Source organism: Oncorhynchus gorbuscha, linkage group LG15 (genome assembly GCF_021184085.1).
Source record: "Oncorhynchus gorbuscha isolate QuinsamMale2020 ecotype Even-year linkage group LG15, OgorEven_v1.0, whole genome shotgun sequence".
NCBI lineage: Eukaryota > Metazoa > Chordata > Actinopteri > Salmoniformes > Salmonidae > Oncorhynchus > Oncorhynchus gorbuscha.
Window position 1 is genome coordinate 25,708,394 of NC_060187.1, and position 18,270 is coordinate 25,726,663.

Consider the following 18,270-nt stretch of genomic DNA (forward strand, 5'->3'; position numbering starts at 1 on the left):
TTTGAAGACCTCCACATGTCTGGTTCATCCTTGGGAGCAATTGCCAAGCGCCTGAAGGTACCACGTTCATCTGAACAAACAATAATACGCAAGTATAAACACCATGGGACCACACAGCTGTCAAACAGCTCAGGAAGGAGATGCGTTCTGTCTCCTAGAGATGAATGTACTTTGGTGCGAAAAGTGCCAATAAATCCCAGAACAATAGCAAAGGACCTTGTAAAGATGCTGGAGGAAACGGGTACAAGAGTATCTATGTCCATAGTAAAACAAGTCCTATATCAACATAACCTAAAAGGCCGCTCAGCAAGGAAGAGGCTACTACTCCAAAACCTCCATAAAAAACCCAGACTGGTTATCAACTGCACATGGGGACAAACATTGTACTTTTTGGAGAAATGTCCTCTGGTCTGATGAAGCAAAAATAGAACTGTTTGGTCGTAATGACCATCGTTATGTTTGGAGGAAAAAGGGGGAGTCTTGCAAGCCGAAGAACAGCATCCCAACCGTAAAGGACGGGGGTGGCAGCATCAAGTTGTGGCGGTGCTTTGCTGCAGGAGGGACTGGTGCTCTTCACAAAATAGATGGCATCAATAGGAAAGGAAAATTATGTGGATATATTGAAGCAACATCTCAAGACATCAGGAAGTTAAATCTTGGTCGCAAATGGGTCTTTCAAATGGACAATGACCCCAAGCATACTTCAAAAGTTGTGGCAAAATGGCTTGAGGACAACAAAGTCAAGGTATTGGAGTGGCCATCACAAAGCCCTGACATCAATCTTATAAAAGATTTGTGGGCAGAACTAAAAAAGCATATGCAAGCAAGGAGGCCTACAAACCTGACTCAGTTACACCAGCTCTGTCAGAAAGAATGTGCCAAAATTCACCCAACTTATTGTGGGAAGCTTGTGGAAGGCTACCCGAAACATTTGACCCAAGTTAAACTATTTAAAGACAATGCTACCAAATACTAATTGAGTGTAAGCTTCTGAACCCACTGGGAATGTGATGAAAGAAATAAAAGCTGAAATAAATAATTCTCTCTACTATTATTCTGACATTCCACATTCTTAAAATAAAGTGGTGATCCTAACTGACCTAAGACAGGGAATTATTACTAGGATTAAATGTCAGGGTTTGTGAAAAACTGAGTTTAAATGTGTTTGGCTAAGTTGTATGTAAACTTCAGACTTCAACTGTATATGCTTTGCATATATGTGTGGATTTGCATGGGTGCGCACATGCATGCTTGTACTAAAAGCTGAGTTGTGTTGTAGGTGTGTGTCGGTACCCCCTGGGGATGTCCGGAGGACAAATTCAGGATGAAGACATCTCTGCCTCCAGTCAGTGGTCTGAGTCTACAGCTGCTAGATACGGCAGGTACTGTATACACACATGTGCGCGGACACACACCCACAGTGGAGGCTCCTCAGAGGAGGAAGGGGAGTACCATCCTCCTCAGTGAATTTCATACAAATAAAATAGTGAAACATTAAAGTTATCCTTTTTAGATAAGACAATGCTAAATATATTCACATCACCAAATAACTGATTAAAACACACTGTTTTGCATTGAAGGTCTACAGTATCCTCAACAGCACTCTGTAGGGTAACACCATGGTGTAGCCGGTGGACAGCTAGCTTCTGTCTTCTTCTAGGTACATTGACCTCAATATAAAACCTACGAGGCTCATGGTTCTCACCCCTTTCTATATACTTGCACAGTAATTATGTCAACTTCCAGAGGACGTCCTCCAACCTATCAGAGCTCTTGCTGCATGAACTGACATGCTGTCCATCCAATCAAAAGATCAGATAATGAATCTATTGCTGAAAGCATCAATTAAAGCTAGCTAGCACTGCAGTGCAGTGTATAAAATGTGGTGAGTAGTTGACTCAAAGAGAGAGGAAGACAATAGTTGAACAGTTTTGAACAAATTCATTTATTCCTAAATTAAGGAGAAGCAAGAGAGAGAGAGAGCGCTAACTATATTTGGTTGTATTTTTTAAAACTTTCATTTAGCTAGCATATGCAGCTAGCTAGTTTAGCCTACTCAAACACCTGGCTCAAAAAGAGAGGTATGCTATGTTAGCTAGCAGGCAATGGCTATCCAACACGGGAACTCTTCTAAGTCAAGGTAAGCTTTTGGTTTTATTAATTCATTGCCACCGGCCCACCGGTGTAACTGCTAATCTGCCTTCTGACAGTACACTGTACTGCATGATTGTAGTGGGTTTACTAATGAGTTAGTTCTAGTAGCTATGCTTACTATGATGTGACAACGATGTAGGATTTGTGTAGCGGTCATGATATGAGGGTTTCGTTGGAAAGGTATTTTTTGCCTGGTTACAGACAACTGATGTGTTGTGCACAAGTCCACAAGCAAAGAGACAAGGTGAGAGGAGAGCACATAGATGGTTGTGGGAAGGAATTATATATACAGTGGGGCAAAAAAGTATTTAGTCAGCCACCAATTGTGCAAGTTCTCCCACTTAAAAAGATGAGAGAGGCCTGTAATTTTCATCATAGGTACACTTCAACTATGACAGACAAAATGAGAAAACAAAGTCCAGAAAATCACATTGTAGGATTTTTTAATGAATTTATTTGCAAATTTTGCTGACTAAATACTTTTTTACCCCACTTTATATATATATATGCTGTTTTTATGTGACTGCTATGAAAGTGAACTCTAAGCCGATTCTGTTGAAAACGTTTCTTAAACGGAAGCTAACGGAAAGATGCAGGGATAAAAATATACCTGAATTTATCCAATATAAATTCATATTTTCAACTGTTGGACTAATGATTACTCCCAAAGTCGTCTAGATGCAGCCAAGAGTGTGCAAGGCGGTATTGAATGTGTCACTGTCTGTCACCTTGATTACTCTCTACCTGTGCACCCAGCTACATTGTAAACTTTCATTCATAGGCTAGGTTGTAGCAACCTCATGATGGTATCATGACGTGGCCCTTTTTGGGTTTAGCTAGTGGCCCCTCTCTCTCTCCTACACCCAGGTTCTGTTATCTCAGGTTGTAAATTCCTGGAGGAGACTCTCTCCCCCTGGCCATGCAGAAAGAGACACAGAGAGAACAAAGGATTTCACATGGCGAACTCATAAATCCCCAAAATGAGGATTTGATACAAAATGTCCACTTGTGGGAATTGTCCGTGGACACTTAAGGGATGGGTATGACGAGTGTGTTTCATTTGGTGACCTCAGAGAGGACAGGAAACAAACATGACTATATCTCTGTATATGTACTTTTCTCAGTTATGGTTTGCATCTAATTCTTGTATAAAATGAAAGGGGAAAGATTAAACTATTTGTGAAATGATGTAAGGTGATGTTAAACCTTCAATGAAAGATACTTGTATTCCCTTTAAAGTTTAACTAAGTTATTGGCCTGCCCCGTGAGCACAGACATGATTTGGTGTCATAGAACAGCACTTTTCTACTGTTATGAATAAAACCTCTTCAGACCGTGCATACCTCAGTCAGCTGAGGGGGCAAAGGTTTGAGTAGCGACCACAAAAATCTCAGTTTAAGCTAAGGTTGTAATGGTTGTTGAATTCCTAACCATACCACGTGAAGCATTGGCTACACGCGGGAAATGGTTCAACTCTGAGACTATCGATCCTGACAGAATAAGAGCAAATCTTAGATACTAATTATTAGTCTGCAGCTGGAAATTATGTCAACCTGGGATGCGAAGACCGACAACTGCCGAAACATCTATACCATGAGAACATTTCTGAATGGTACTCTGAAGAAAGACGGACAGCTCCAACAGAGATCACGACGACACACTGAGCGTAAATATATATTGATTGCAATTATTCCCGAATGAGTGAGCGTTCATGTGGAGAGGATTAGCATTTCATTTGTGTCTTTCCCGCCCTTCTCAGTCCACACCCACTTCCGTTTGTTCACCGAGCCGTCACATCGGCTTAGCCCACTAGGCAACCTCCCCTATCATTTCCTTGCAACCATATCTACTGTTTGTTTGTTTATGCATTTCTGTGATTATTTACTTAGTTAGTAAATAAATGATTAAGACAATTGGTGTATGGATGATTCATAGTAAAAGCTGGGTTTGTGCAGATAACCAACAATTTACAATGTTTGGAATGAGACTAACGTGAGGTAAATAATTATTTATTAATTAGAAGAGTTATATTAGGAAAATTATAACTTTGTAATCTGAAGATTTTCCTTGGTGCCCCAACTTCGTAGTTAATTACATTTACATGATTAGTTTAATCACGTAATAATAATTACAGAGAATTGATTTGATAAAATAACAGTCTTCACTTTAATGATGCCAGAGACACGACAATGTGTATAGGGGAAATTAGAGTATAATGTAGTAGCCTAAACCTATTGATGTTACATTGATCTGGGTGAATGGAATATGAATGACAGTCATCCATTATGCTGTAATAGAAATAAGGCCATGCTCATGACAACAATTATCATCCTCCCTCATCTTAAGTGGCACCGGCCGCCAATGACACACACAAGCACACATACACATCCATAAATACCTCTCAATTTCGATTGTGGACTGGACACATGCAGGCTCCCCCACAACTACACACACAAACACTCATGCACATTCATATACACTCACAAACCGTTTTCAAGATTGTGTGTGTGTGTTTTCAGTTTACTGGGTATCAGTTTCTGCTCCCTGTGTGTAAAAAGCCCACATGGTTCAGCCTGGAAAGAGCGAGAGAGAAAAATAAGAAACAGAGAGAGAGAGTGATTGCGTGTGCATGTGTGCTTATTGGAGAATGGGTGGCCTGCTCTCATTTTTAGACTGATGTAATCTAGGTTCTGTTCTGGACAGCATAGTTTTATTCTGGCTAGCCTCCCCTCTCCCCTGCCAGCTCAACCCTACATGAACACTTTCACATTAATTTACGACAAATGTGTTTGTTTAACAGACTGTATGAACTGACATCCACCCACCACAATTTCCACTGACCTCTCTCTCCCTTTTCTCTTCCCTTTCCCTCCATTTCTCTCTCTCTGTTCCCTTTCTATCTATGTTCACCGCCTCCCTTTCTCTCTACTCTCCTTTTTATTCCTGTTCTCTCCCTCTCCTGCCCTCTCTCCTCCCTTATCCACCCCCTCCTCTCTCTCCCACCCTCTTCACCCCTTCCTCTCTGTCCCATCCTCTCCACCCCTTTATCTCCCACCCTCTTCACCCCTTCCTCTCTGTCCCATCCTCTCCACCCCTTTATCTCCCACCCTCTCCACCCCTTCCTCTCTGTCCCATCCTCTCCACCCCTTTATCTCCCACCCTCTTCACCCCTTCCTCTCTGTCCCATACTCTCCACCCCTTTATCTCCCACCCTCAGGTTAGACTTTGAGGAGGGTGATGGTGCGTGGTGTCCAGAGATAACGGTTGAACCAGACAGTCTAAAGGAGTTCCTCCAGATAGACCTGCGTTCCCTCCACTTCATCACCCTGGTGGGAACACAGGGCCGCCACGCAGGGGGCATCGGCAACGAGTTCGCCCAGATGTACAAGATTAAATATAGCCGTGACGGCAGCCGCTGGATTTCCTGGAGGAACAGACAGGGCAAACAGGTGATTATTGATTTACATGATTAATGATTGAGAAGGAGGACAGGAATATAAAAATGTTAATACATTGACAATGGTAATTTTGGTGATTTGTGACGTCACTCTCCGGTGATTAAGGGGAACTGGAATGTGTGATTTATTTCTTATTATTTAGGCTAATTGGTTGATTGATTCATGGCTGTAGGTGATAGAGGGAAACAGGAATGCATATGACATTGTGCTGAAGGACCTGGAGCCTCCGATCATCGCCCGCTTCGTGAGGTTCATGCCCGTCTCAGACCACTCCATGAACGTCTGCATGAGGGTAGAGCTCTACGGCTGTGAGTGGCTTGGTAAGACAGATGGAGAGGAGAAAGGGATAGGAGGAGGAGCTCCCTACTCTGAGCCATAGGTAGACAGAGTTGGGCAAACTCGCTGCCTAGGCTTTAGCTCAGTGGGCTAATGCAGTCTCTGTCTATGTCAGATGGTCTGGTGTCCTACAACGCCCCAGCAGGAGAACAGATGAGTCTGGAAGGCCAGCCTGTCCACCTCAATGACTCTGTGTATGATGGAGCCGTCATCTACAGGTGGGTGTGCATAACTCCTTTTCCTTGTCTACCTCCCTCGTCATCTTGCTGCTCCTCTATTCTCTTTTCCTTCATCTCCTTGTCCTTGTTTTTTCCTCCTTCTCATTCCGCCTCTCAATATATCCCTCCTCTCTCGGTTCATCCAACCTCATTCTCTGTTATTCCTCCTCCTCCTTTTGTCTTTCCTTCACCAACCTCTGAGCCTTGGTTCCTCACTGGCCCTGTTGTTGCCTGGTTGCCATAGTTCTGGCAGGATGTAGACCGTGGCATGGATCACTGTGGTTATGCCACGCACACACACACACACACACACGTCATTTCTCTATGCAGTTATGCAATGGAGTGTTAGGAACACACACACACAAACAATTACTCCCACGGATGGCTTCTGATCCATGAACGCGTGGGAGAGTTTGATTAAGTGTTTTTGGAATTAAACCTGACTTCTTGGGAGCATAAATGACTATTTGGGTATCCTTCCGTTCTGTGTTAGTGTTTGAGTCACTGTGTGCTGAACAATATCCTCCATGACACTGCCATCAGTTTGTCTCTGCTATAGTAGTCAGGAAGTCTCTCTCCCTCTCTCTCTTTCTTTCTCCTCTCGCTCTCTGAGTTTGAGTCTGTTAAAGTAGTCCAAGAAGAGAAAATGGCTGTTTTGATACCACAGCCAAGATGAGATATTGAGGATGGTGGATAATATGATGCTACCACCTAGTGGTGGGTGGCGGGATGCAAGGTTGTCAAGTAGTTGTTTACATGTCACCAGGTCTCCTTAAAAGGATAGTTCAGCCACAGACTCTCTTGTTCACCACAGAAACAAAGTTTTCTAGAGATTTTTACTTTGTATTTTGACTACCTCAAAATACTCCAACACTGAGCTCTATCTTCATCTCCTCTCTCCTTTTCCTTCTCCATCCCCAGTATGACGGAGGGGCTAGGCCAGCTGACTGATGGAATGTGTGGATTAGATGACTTCACCCACAGCCACGTCTACAATGTGTGGCCTGGTTACGACTACGTGGGATGGACTAATGAGAGCTTTCCCAATGGATACGTGGAGATCATGTTCGAGTTTGACCGCACTCGCAATTTCACCACCATGAAGGTGTGTGTGAAAGGATTGGGGGGAGGCAGACAACCTCTTTTTAAATGTAACCTTTATTTATGTATTTAACTAGGTAAGTCAGTTAAGAACAAATTCTTATTTACAATGACGGCCTACTCCAGCCAAACCCTAAACCGGACTACACTGGGCCAATTGTACGCGTGATGTGGTACAGACTGGAATCTAACCAGGGTCTGTAGTGACGCCTATAGCATTGAGATGCAGTGCCTTAGACCGCTGCGGCACTCGGGAGTCCCATTTCTTGCTACTCCAGCTGGTATTTCAAGTGTTCACCACCTCCCAAATAACAGGCATTGCATTTCCAAATCTTTCAGCTTGACCCTAATTCCATCGCCCTAAAATGTTTTTCCTGCAGGTTGACTGTAATAACCTGTTTCACTGTAACAACATATACTCCTCTTGCTCTCCCCTCTCTCTTTCTGTCTCTCTCTTTCTCTGTTTCTAGGTGCACTGTAACAACATGTTCATGAAGCATGTCAAGGCATTCCGCCAGGTGGTGTGTTACTTCCGTTCTGAGGCTGACTGGGAGGCCACGCCCCTTTCCTTTAGTCCCGTGGTGGATGACGTCAATCTCAGCGCCCGCTTCGTCACCATCTCTCTGGCCAATCATATGGCCAGCGCAATCAAGTGCCAGTTCTACTTTGCTGAAGCCTGGATGATGTTTAGCGAAATCACCTTCCAGTCAGGTAAACATGTGTACCGGTACACACACCTCAGATCACCTCCAGCTCATGTATATAGAACACCCCTTTCAATATGAATCTGTAAACTATTATCTGTTCTTTGTTGTGATTCACATCTGTCTCTGCTCTTCCAGACACAGCCATGTACAACACTACCCTGGCACCACCCAAGACCGGCAGTAGCCCCCCCACTAGCACTCAACCAGGTCAGTGCCCACTCCACATGCATCACACAAACACAAGCTGTAACACACACTTCCACCCGTGAGCAATGCATTTCATGCAAAGCATTTCCTGCTTTAATTATGTAATCAAATCAAATCATGTCTTCCTCTATCCCCTCCCCAGGGGATGACCCCACCCACAAAATAGATGACAGCAACACCAGAATTCTGATTGTCTGCCTGGTGGCCATCATTCTAATCCTTGTCGCCATCATTGTCATCATCCTCTGGAGGCAGGTCTGGCAGAAGATGCTGGAGAAGGTGAGAGATGCCACCTGGTCACACATACATACAAATGAGTTTTTCCTGAGTCAAAAAAGCATTTTGATGCTCCATTTCTCTGAATTGTGAACGTTAGTTATTGTGACTGTTTGTTACTATCCGGAAATGTAAAATATTATTAAAAGTTGGGTAAATAAATCCTACCATGTGTTGATCAATCAAGGCTGGTCAGATGTGTCTCTTTACCCCAGCATCCTTTATTCTAGGCCTCGCGGCGGATGCTGGACGATGAACTAACTGCTAGTCTGTCACTACAGAGCGAGACATTCGCCTACAGCCACAACAACCCGACATCATCGTCAGCACCCAGCGAGCAGGAGTCTAGCTCCACCTACGAGCGTATCTTCCCCCTTGGCCCTGACTACCAGGAACCATCACGACTCATACGCATGCTACCTGAGTTCTCCCACACCTCCAAGGATGCCGGTGAGTAAACCAGACACACAAGGCAGAGTTTAAATGACCAGAAAAGACATGAGAGAGTTGAATTAAAGAGGTTGAAAAATGATCATGTCTGCTCATTCTGTAAGCATGAAGTCACCCCATTGTGTATGATGATGTCATATTGCTGAATCTACCTTCAACTCTTTTCTCTGGCATCAGTTTTGACCAGCACAGCAGTGACAGCCTCCAAGGCTCCCACTGCAACAGTTGCCCAGGACGGAGTCCCTCACTATGCCGAGGCAGACATTGTCAACCTGCAGGGTGTAACCGGGGGCAACACATACGCGGTCCCTGCTTTAACCATGGACCTGCTGTCAGGGAAGGACGTGGCAGTGGAAGAGTTCCCCAGGAAACTGCTCACCTTCAAAGAGAAGCTGGGCGAGGGACAGTTTGGAGAGGTTTGTGCTCTCTGGACATTACATAGTAATCAATGCCATGTTAGATTTACATTAATTCAACTAATTTCTTATGCACTTCTCATTTCTTATGCACAATATTGATCAGGGTCATTAATTAGATTATTCTGGTGATTTAGGCTGAAGAAAAAGCTTGCACAACCTTTGTGGCTCTTCAGAACCATCATTAGTGAACACTAGATGTCGTGTGTTGATCAGAGTCTCCAGGCTCTTCAGAACCACCGTTAGAACCATCATTAGTGAACACTAGATGTCGTGTGTTGATCAGAGTCTCCAGGCTCTTCAGAACCATCGTTAGTGACCACTAGATGTCATGTGTTGATCAGAGTCTCCAGGCTCTTCAGAACCATCGTTAGTGACCACTAGATGTAGTGCGTTGATAAGAGTCTCCATGTTCCGTCTCCCTGCAGGTCCACTTGTGTGAGGCAGAGGGCATGAATGAGTTTATAGATGAGGATTTCTCCTTCAACATCAGTGACAACCAGCCAGTACTGGTTGCTGTTAAGATGCTCAGAGCAGATGCTAACAAAAACGCCAGGTGAGGGGGAAGCACACTCCTGATTAGAGAACACAGTGAATGTCTGCCTCTGCTGCTCCCAAATGTATTGACAACATAGACATGTTTTGAGTGATTTTTCCAGCACATGTTTTATCTGTGTGTTTTGGGATTAATTCCTATTTATCATTCAAAGCTCTGTCTCCCTACTGACCTCTAACCGCTAACCTCTGTGTTATAATCAGGAATGACTTCCTGAAGGAGATTAAGATCATGTCACGTCTGAAGGACCCCAACATTATCCGTCTGCTGGCCGTGTGTATCTGCAGCGACCCCCTCTGCATGATCACAGAGTACATGGAGAACGGTGACCTCAACCAGTTCCTGTCCCGCCATGAACCTGAGGGACAGATAGCACTCATCAGCAACGTAACCACTGTCGGGTAGGGAAAAGGGGTGTGTGTATAATCCTGAATATCTCTTCACCTCTCCTGGTGCTGACTCTCTCTCTCTCCATCTCTGCCTCTCCTCTGCTCCAGCTACAGTGACCTGCGCTACATGGCCACTCAGATTGCCTCAGGGATGAGGTACCTCTCCTCGCTTAACTTTGTCCACAGAGACCTGGCCACGAGGAACTGTCTGGTGGGGAAGAACTACACCATCAAGATTGCTGACTTTGGCATGAGCAGGAACCTGTACAGTGGAGACTACTACCGCATCCAGGGTCGGGCCGTGCTGCCCATACGATGGATGTCCTGGGAGAGCATACTGCTGGTAGGACTGAGGGAGGGAGGGAGAAGCTGGTGAGACGTGGTGGCCCCCTGGTGGTCTTATATGGAATAGATACCTTAGTTCACTTTTTCTTTTTCTTTTTACCTTTATTTAACTAGGAAAGTCATTTAAGAACAAATTCTTATTTACAATGACGGCCTAGCAAAAAGCAAAAAGATTCCTGCAGGGACGGGGGCTGGGATTAAAAAATTTAAAAAATATAGGACAAAACACACATCACGACAAGAGACAACACAACACTACAGAAAAGAGACCTAAGACAAGACCATAGCATGGCAGCAACACATGACATCACAGTATGGTAGCAACATGACAACAACATGGTAGCAGCACAAAACGGCAGCAGCACAACATGGTAGCGGCACAAAACATGGTACAAGCATTATTTGGCACAGACAACAGCACAAGGGAAAGAAGGTAGAGACAACAATACATCATGCAAAGCAGCCACAACTGTCAGTAAGAGTGTCCATGATTGAGTCTTTGAATGAAGAGATTGAGATAAAACTGTCGAGTTTGAGTGTTTGTTGCAGCTCGTTCCAGTCGCTAGCTGCAGCGAACTGAAAAGAGGAGAGACCCAGGGATGCGACTGGCAGAATGGGTGTTGTATGTGAAGGATGAGGGCTGCAGTAAATATCTCAGGCCTCCCCCTATCTAAGAGGGTTTTATAAATAAGCATCGACCAGTGAGTCTACAGAGACGGGTATACAGAGATGACCAGTTTACAGAGGAGTATAGAGTGCAGTGAGGTGCCCTATAAGGAGCATTGGTGGCAAATCGGATGGCCGAATGGTAAAGAACATCTAGCCTCACGAGAGCATCCTTACCTGCCGATCTATAAAATACGTCTCCATAATCTAGCATGGTTAGGATGGTCATCTGAATCAGGATTAGTTTGGCAGCTGGGGTGAAAGAGGAGCGATTACGATAGAGGAAATCAAGTCTAGATTTAACTTTAGCCTGCAGCTTTGATATGTGCTGACAGAAGGACAGTGCACTGTCTAGCCATACTCCCAAGTACTTGTGTGAAGTGACTACCTCAAGCTCTAAACCCTCAGAGGTAGTAATCACACCGGTGGGGAGAGGGGCATTCTTCTTACCAAACCACATGACCTTTGTTTTAGAGGTGTTCAGAACAAGGTTAAGGGCAGAGAACACTAAGAGAACACAAGAAAGCTTTGTTGTAGTGTGTTTAACTCAAAATCCGGGGAAGGGTTCAGCTGAGTATAAGACTGTATCATCTGCATATAAATGGATGAAAGAGCTCCCTAGTGCCTGAGCTATGTTCTTGATGTAAATTGAGATGAGCGTAGGGCCTAGGATCAAGCCTTGTGGTACTCCCTTGGTGACAGGGAACTTCTACTTTTAAAAATCCACCTCTCTAAAAACAAGTCTCTCAACGTTGCCGCCTGCTATAGACCACCCTCTGCCCCCAGCTGTGCTCTGGACACGATATGTGAACTGATTGCCCCCCATCTATCTTCAGAGCTCGTGCTGCTAGGCGACCTAAACTGGAACATGCTTAACACCCCAGCCATCTTACAATCTAAACTTGATACCCTCAATCTCACACAAATTATCAATGCACCTACCAGGTACCTCCCCAAAGCCTTAAACACGGGCACCCTCATAGATATCATCCTAACCAACTTCCCCTCTAAATACACCTCTGCTGTCTTCAACCAAGATCTCAGCGATTACTGCCTCATTGCCTGCATCTGTAATGGGTCAGCGGTCAAACAACCTCCACTCATCACTGTAAAATGCTCCCTGAAACACTTCAGCGAGCAGGCCTTTCTAATCGACCTGGCCGGGGTATCCTGGAAGGATATTGATCTCATCCCGTCAGTAGAGGATGCCTGGATATTTTTTTGAAATGCCTTCCTCACCATCTTAAATAAACATACCCCATTCAAGAAATGTAGAACCAGGAACAGATATAGCCCTTGGTTCTCCCCAGACCTGACTGCCCTTAACCAACACAAAAACATCCTATGGCGTTCTGCATTAGCATCGAACAGCCCCCGTGATATGCAGCTGTTCAGGGAAGCTAGAAACCATTATACACAGGCAGTTAGAAAAGCCAAGGTTAGCTTTTTCAAGCAGAAATTTGCTTCCTGCAACACTAACTCAAAAAAGTTCTGGGACACTGTAAAGTCCATGGAGAATAACAACACCTCCTTCCAGCTGCCCACCACTGAAGATAGGAAACACTGTCACCACTGATAAATCCACCATAATTGAGAATTTCAATAAGCTTTTTTCTACGGCAGGCCATGCTTTCCACCTGGCTACTCCTACCCCGGTCAACAGCACTGCACCCCCAACAGCAACTCGCCCAAGCCTTCCCCATTTCTCCTTCTCCCAAATCCGTTCAGCTGATGTTCTGAAAGAGCTGCAAAATCTGGACCCCTACAAATTAGACGGCCTAGACAATCTGGACCCTTTCTTTCTAAAATGATCTGCCGAAATTGTTGCCACCCCTATTACTAGCCTGTTCAACCTCTTTCGTGTCGTCTGAGATTCCCAAAGATTGGAAAGCAGCTGTGGTCATCCCCCCCTTCAAAGGGGGAGGGAGGTACACTCTTGACCCAAACTGCTACAGACCTATATCTATCCTACCATGCCTTTCTAACGTCTTCGAAAGCCAAGTCAACAAACAGATTACCGACCATTTCAAATCTCACCATACCTTCTCTGCTATGCAATCTGGTTTCAGAGCTGGTCATGGGTGCACCTCAGCCACGCTCAAGGTCCTAAACGATATCTTAACCGCCATCGATAAGAAACATTACTGTGCAGCCGTATTCATTGATCTGGCCAAGGCTTTCGACTCTGTCAATCACCACATCCTCATCGGCAGACTCGACAGCCTTGTTTTCTCAAATGATTGCCTCGCCTGGTTCACCAACTACTTCTCTGATAGAGTTCAGTGTGTCAAATCGGAGGGTCTGCTGTCCGGATCTCTGGCAGTCTCTATGGGGGTGCCACAGGGTTCAATTCTTGGACCGACTCTCTTCTCTGTATACATCAATGAGGTCGCTCTTGCTGCTGGTGAGTCTCTGATCCACCTCTACGCAGACGACACCATTCTGTATACTTCTGGCCCTTCTTTGGACACTGTGTTAACAACCCTCCAGGCAAGCTTCAATGCCATACAACTCTCCTTCCGTGGCCTCCAATTGCTCTTAAATACAAGTAAAACTAAATGCATGCTCTTCAACCGATCGCTACCGGCACCTACCCGCCTGTCCAACATCACTACTCTGGACGGCTCTGACTTAGAATACGTGGACAACTACAAATACTTAGATGTCTGGTTAGACTGTAAACTCTCCTTCCAGACCCATATCAAACATCTCCAATCCAAAGCTAAATCTAGAATTGGCTTCCTATTTCGCAACAAAGCATCCTTCACTCATGCTGCCAAACATACCCTTGTAAAACTGACCATCCTACCAATCCTCGACTTTGGCGATGTCATTTACAAAATAGCCTCCAATACCCTACTCAACAAATTGGATGCAGTCTATCACAGTGCAATCCGTTTTGTCACCAAAGCCCCATATACTACCCACCATTGCGACCTGTACGCTCTCGTTGGCTGGCCCTCGCTTCATACTCGTCGCCAAACCCACTGGCTCCATGTCATCTACAAGACCCTGCTAGGTAAAGTCCCCCCTTATCTCAGCTCGCTGGTCACCATAGCATCTCCCACCTGTAGCACACGCTCCAGCAGGTATATCTCTCTAGTCACCCCCAAAACCAATTCTTTCTTTGGCCGCCTCACTTTCCAGTTCTCTGCTGCCAATGCATGGAACGAACTACAAAAATCTCTGAAACTAGAAACACTTATCTCCCTCACTAGCTTTAAGCACCAACTGTCAGAGCAGCTCACAGATTACTGCACCTGTACATAGCCCACCTATAATTTAGCCCAAACAACTACCTCTTTCCCAACTGTATTTTATTTATTTATTTATTTTGCTCCTTTGCACCCCATTATTTTTATTCCTACTTTGCACATTCTTCCATTGTAAAACTACCATTTCAGTGTTTTACTTGCTATATTGTATTTACTTTGCCACCATGGCCTTTTTTGCCTTTACCTCCCTTCTCACCTCATTTGCTCACATTGTATATAGACTTGTTTATACTGTATTATTGACTGTATGTTTGTTTTACTCCATGTGTAACTCTGTGTCGTTGTATCTGTCGAACTGCTTTGCTTTATCTTGGCCAGGTCGCAATTGTAAATGAGAACTTGTTCTCAACTTGCCTACCTGGTTAAATAAAGGTGAAATAAAATACAAAATAAAAAACGGCCACTGGCTGAGACAGCAGATGTTCTGACTTTATACACTGCACTCTTTGAGAGAGGTAGTTAGCAAACCAGGCCAAAGACCCCTCGGAGACCCCAATACTCCTTAGCCGGCCCACAAGAATGGAATGGTCTACCGTATCAAAATCTTTGGCCAAGTCAATAAAAATAGCAGGACAACATTGCTTAGATTCAAGGGCAATGGTGACGTCATTGAGGACCTTTAAGGTTGCAGTGACACATCCATCACCTGAGCGGAAACCAGATTGCATACCCGAGAGAATACTATAGACATCAAGAAAGCGAGTCAGTTGATTATTGACAAGTTTTTCCAACACTTGATAACCGGGCAAATAAAAATAGGCATATAACAGTTAGGATCAGCTTGATCTACCCCTTTAAATAAAGGACGAAATGTGGCTGCCTTCCAAGCAATGGGAACCTCTCCAGAGAGGAGAGACAGACAACCTTAAAGAAGAAAGGGTCTAAACCATCTGACCCAGATGTTTTTTGGGGGTCAAGTTTAAGGAGCTCCTTTAGAACCTCGGACTCAGTGACCGCCTGTGGGGAAAAGGTTTGTAGCGGGGCAGGGGCAAAAGAGGGAGCAGCATCGGGGCTAGTCGCGTTAGAAGGGGTGGGAGATGAGGAAATGTTGGACCTGCAAGGAGGCATGGCGAGTCAAATAGTAATCCTGACTTAATGTGGTCAGTTGTGATTAAAGAGCTCAGCCATGTGCTTATTGTCAGTAACAACCACATCATCAACTTTAAGGGACATGGGCAGCTGTGAGGAGGAGGGTTTATTCTCCAGGTCTTTAACCGTTTTCCAGAACTTCTTGGAGTTAGACCCACAGAGAGAGAACTGCTCCTTTAAAGTAACTAACTTTGGCCTTCCGGATAGCCTGAGTCCACTTATTTCTCATTTGCCTGAACGATAGCCAGTCACCCTGAGTATGCGTGTGCCGAGCCTTTCGCCAAATGCAATTCTTGAGGTGGAGTAACTCTGCAAGATCCCGGTCGAACCAGGGGCTGAACCTGTTTTTAATTCTCATTTTCTTTATGGGGGCCTCTTTGTTAATAATACTGCTGAAAATATCCAAAAAAAGAAGGCCCAAGTGTCTTAAACAGAGGGGATCAAGCTGATTCTATTCCCATTTACAGAGGCCAGATCATGAAGGAACGCTTGCTCATTAAAGAAATATTTAGGGAGTCCCATTGCTTTAGGACTTGGTCAGGTGGTTTAAGCATGTCCCAGTTTAGGTCACCTAGCAGGACAAATTCAGACTTAGTGTAAGGGGCCAGGAGAGAGCTTAGGGCAGGTAGGGTACAGGCTGGTGCTGATGGAGGACGATAGCACCCAGCAACAGTCAACAAAGAGCTATTTGAAAGTTTAATGCTTAAAACCAGCATATCAAATTGTTTGGGGACAAACTTGGTGGAGACAACCGAGCACTGAAGGTGATGCTTGGTTAAGATTGCCACTCCCCCACCTTTGGAAGATCTGTCTTGCCGGAAAAGGTTCGAACACAGACTACAAGTCAGAATTGAGGCTAGCAACAGTAGATGGGCCACGGTGTACATGCACATTTCCAAACATGAATCAAGGCACGGCATAGGACAGGAAGAGCTCTGCAGTGCTGATTTATGACTTTTGAATGTGCATTAGATGGCAACAAGATCATATTGTACAGCAATTTCATCAGGTAACATGAATACTAAGCCGACAAGAGGTGGTTAGAACAGGATGGGAGGCCAAAACTCTGTGTAACCAGTAGAGTCAGAGTCAAGTGTGGAATCAAACATAGTCTGTTCATAATGTTTTTTCCACTTCAATCAGTGTAGATGAAGGGAGGAGACAGGTTGAAAAAGACATTTTAAGCCTTGAGACAATTGAGACAAAAACTGTGTATGTGTGACATTCAGAAGGTGAATGGGCAAGACAAATGATTTGGGTGCTTTTGAACGGGGTATGGTAGTCGGTGTCAGGCGCACCGGTTTGTGTCAAGAACTGCAGCGCTTCTGGGTTTTTCACACTTAACAGTTTCCTGTGTGTATCAAGAGTAGTCCACCACCCAAAGGGCATCCAGCCAACTTGACACAACTGTGGGAAGCATTGGAGTCAACATAGGCCGGCAGGGGGGTGTTCCTAATCTATGGTATACTCAGTGTGTTTACTGTAATAGGCCTGTGAATGAGGGCTTTGGTTATCAGTTGAACTATCCCCTTTTTAAGCCCCTACAGATCATCTAAACTCAATAACGCATGTAGCCTAATGTCTGTTGTTCTGCCTCTTCACTCCCAGGGTAAGTTCACCACAGCCAGTGACGTGTGGGCGTTTGGGGTGACACTGTGGGAGACCCTGACCTTCTGTAAGGAGCAGCCTTACTCCCAGCTGACTGATGAACAGGTCATAGAGAACACTGGGGAGTTCTTCAGAGACCAGAAACGACAGGTGAGAGACACACTCAAACTGACTCACTCTCTTTTGCTGCAGATGTACCTGCCTATGTTCTACTGTATTGTACCTGATTGTCTTGTCTATCTGTTGCAGATCTACCTGCCCCAGCCAGTGCTGTGTCCTGACTCTTTGTATAAGATCATGCTGTGTTGTTGGAGAAGGAACACCAAGGAGAGGCCTTCCTTCCAGGAGATTTACCGAGTGCTGCTGGAAAGCCAAGCTTAGGGCCCGAACCCTTGGGCCAGCACACACACACACACACAGACAGACAGACGGATGAAACGCATCAACAACAAATTAAGCATCGGTCTATAAGTCAAAGGGTCAACTCAGTTCAACTTTTGATGCACAGAAAAATTACAAATGGCTGTCCGTTGTCTCAGCTAGAGAAGTAAAAGTGAAATCTAGCAATGAAAGTTCTGCACTTTTGAAAATGTATAATTTATTCCAAATGGTGCTAGAAATAAGTATGACGTTTCCACCTTGTTTAATGCAGTGTAATGTAATGCCACGTCTATGAATTCAATTGTGTTTTCTTTAAGAAGACTACTTGAATGTAAATCAGGTGTCTTCATTAAGCAAACCATCAGTGTTCAGTTTGGAGAATTTTGATACATTAAAAGTTTTATTTTTATTTTGCAAGGTTATTCATCTCAGTCACTGATCGTTTCTTTGTACACTTTGCTTAGAGCTAACAGGGATAATGGTAATGTAGTCAATGCATTATATGACTCTTTACATGATCCTGACTTACTATCATCCATTTTGAATCTGTTGACAATGTGTCATATAGATATAACATATCTAATCTGTTGGCTTTGAGTAAAGAGTTACAAGTGATGAACAAATTCATAACAGGCAAT

At 44.5% G+C, this 18,270-nt stretch overlaps 1 protein-coding gene across 5 annotated transcripts in view; it reads left to right on the forward strand.

Moving 5' to 3' along the window:
- Nucleotides 1-18,041, forward strand: part of LOC123996800 (discoidin domain-containing receptor 2-like) — a 59,350-nt gene extending 41,309 nt beyond the window's left edge. Inside the window, exons 3-17 of one of the 5 annotated variants that reach the window (XM_046300504.1) lie at nucleotides 1,280-1,382; nucleotides 5,372-5,603; nucleotides 5,785-5,932; nucleotides 6,064-6,166; nucleotides 7,088-7,271; nucleotides 7,738-7,978; nucleotides 8,110-8,181; nucleotides 8,324-8,460; nucleotides 8,688-8,907; nucleotides 9,085-9,323; nucleotides 9,752-9,879; nucleotides 10,083-10,280; nucleotides 10,377-10,611; nucleotides 17,252-17,401; nucleotides 17,501-18,041. In XM_046300504.1, coding sequence (XP_046156460.1) covers nucleotides 1,280-1,382; nucleotides 5,372-5,603; nucleotides 5,785-5,932; nucleotides 6,064-6,166; nucleotides 7,088-7,271; nucleotides 7,738-7,978; nucleotides 8,110-8,181; nucleotides 8,324-8,460; nucleotides 8,688-8,907; nucleotides 9,085-9,323; nucleotides 9,752-9,879; nucleotides 10,083-10,280; nucleotides 10,377-10,611; nucleotides 17,252-17,401; nucleotides 17,501-17,632 — 2,522 coding nt within the window. In that variant the 3' untranslated portion in view covers nucleotides 17,633-18,041. Of the gene's footprint in view, nucleotides 1-1,279; nucleotides 1,383-1,983; nucleotides 2,141-5,371; nucleotides 5,604-5,784; nucleotides 5,933-6,063; nucleotides 6,167-7,087; nucleotides 7,272-7,737; nucleotides 7,979-8,109; nucleotides 8,182-8,323; nucleotides 8,461-8,687; nucleotides 8,908-9,084; nucleotides 9,324-9,751; nucleotides 9,880-10,082; nucleotides 10,281-10,376; nucleotides 10,612-17,251; nucleotides 17,402-17,500 lie in introns of those variants that run through there. The other 4 variants (XM_046300507.1, XM_046300505.1, XM_046300508.1 and 1 more) reach the window with 4 other exon arrangements.
- Nucleotides 18,042-18,270: the final 229 nt, after the last annotated feature.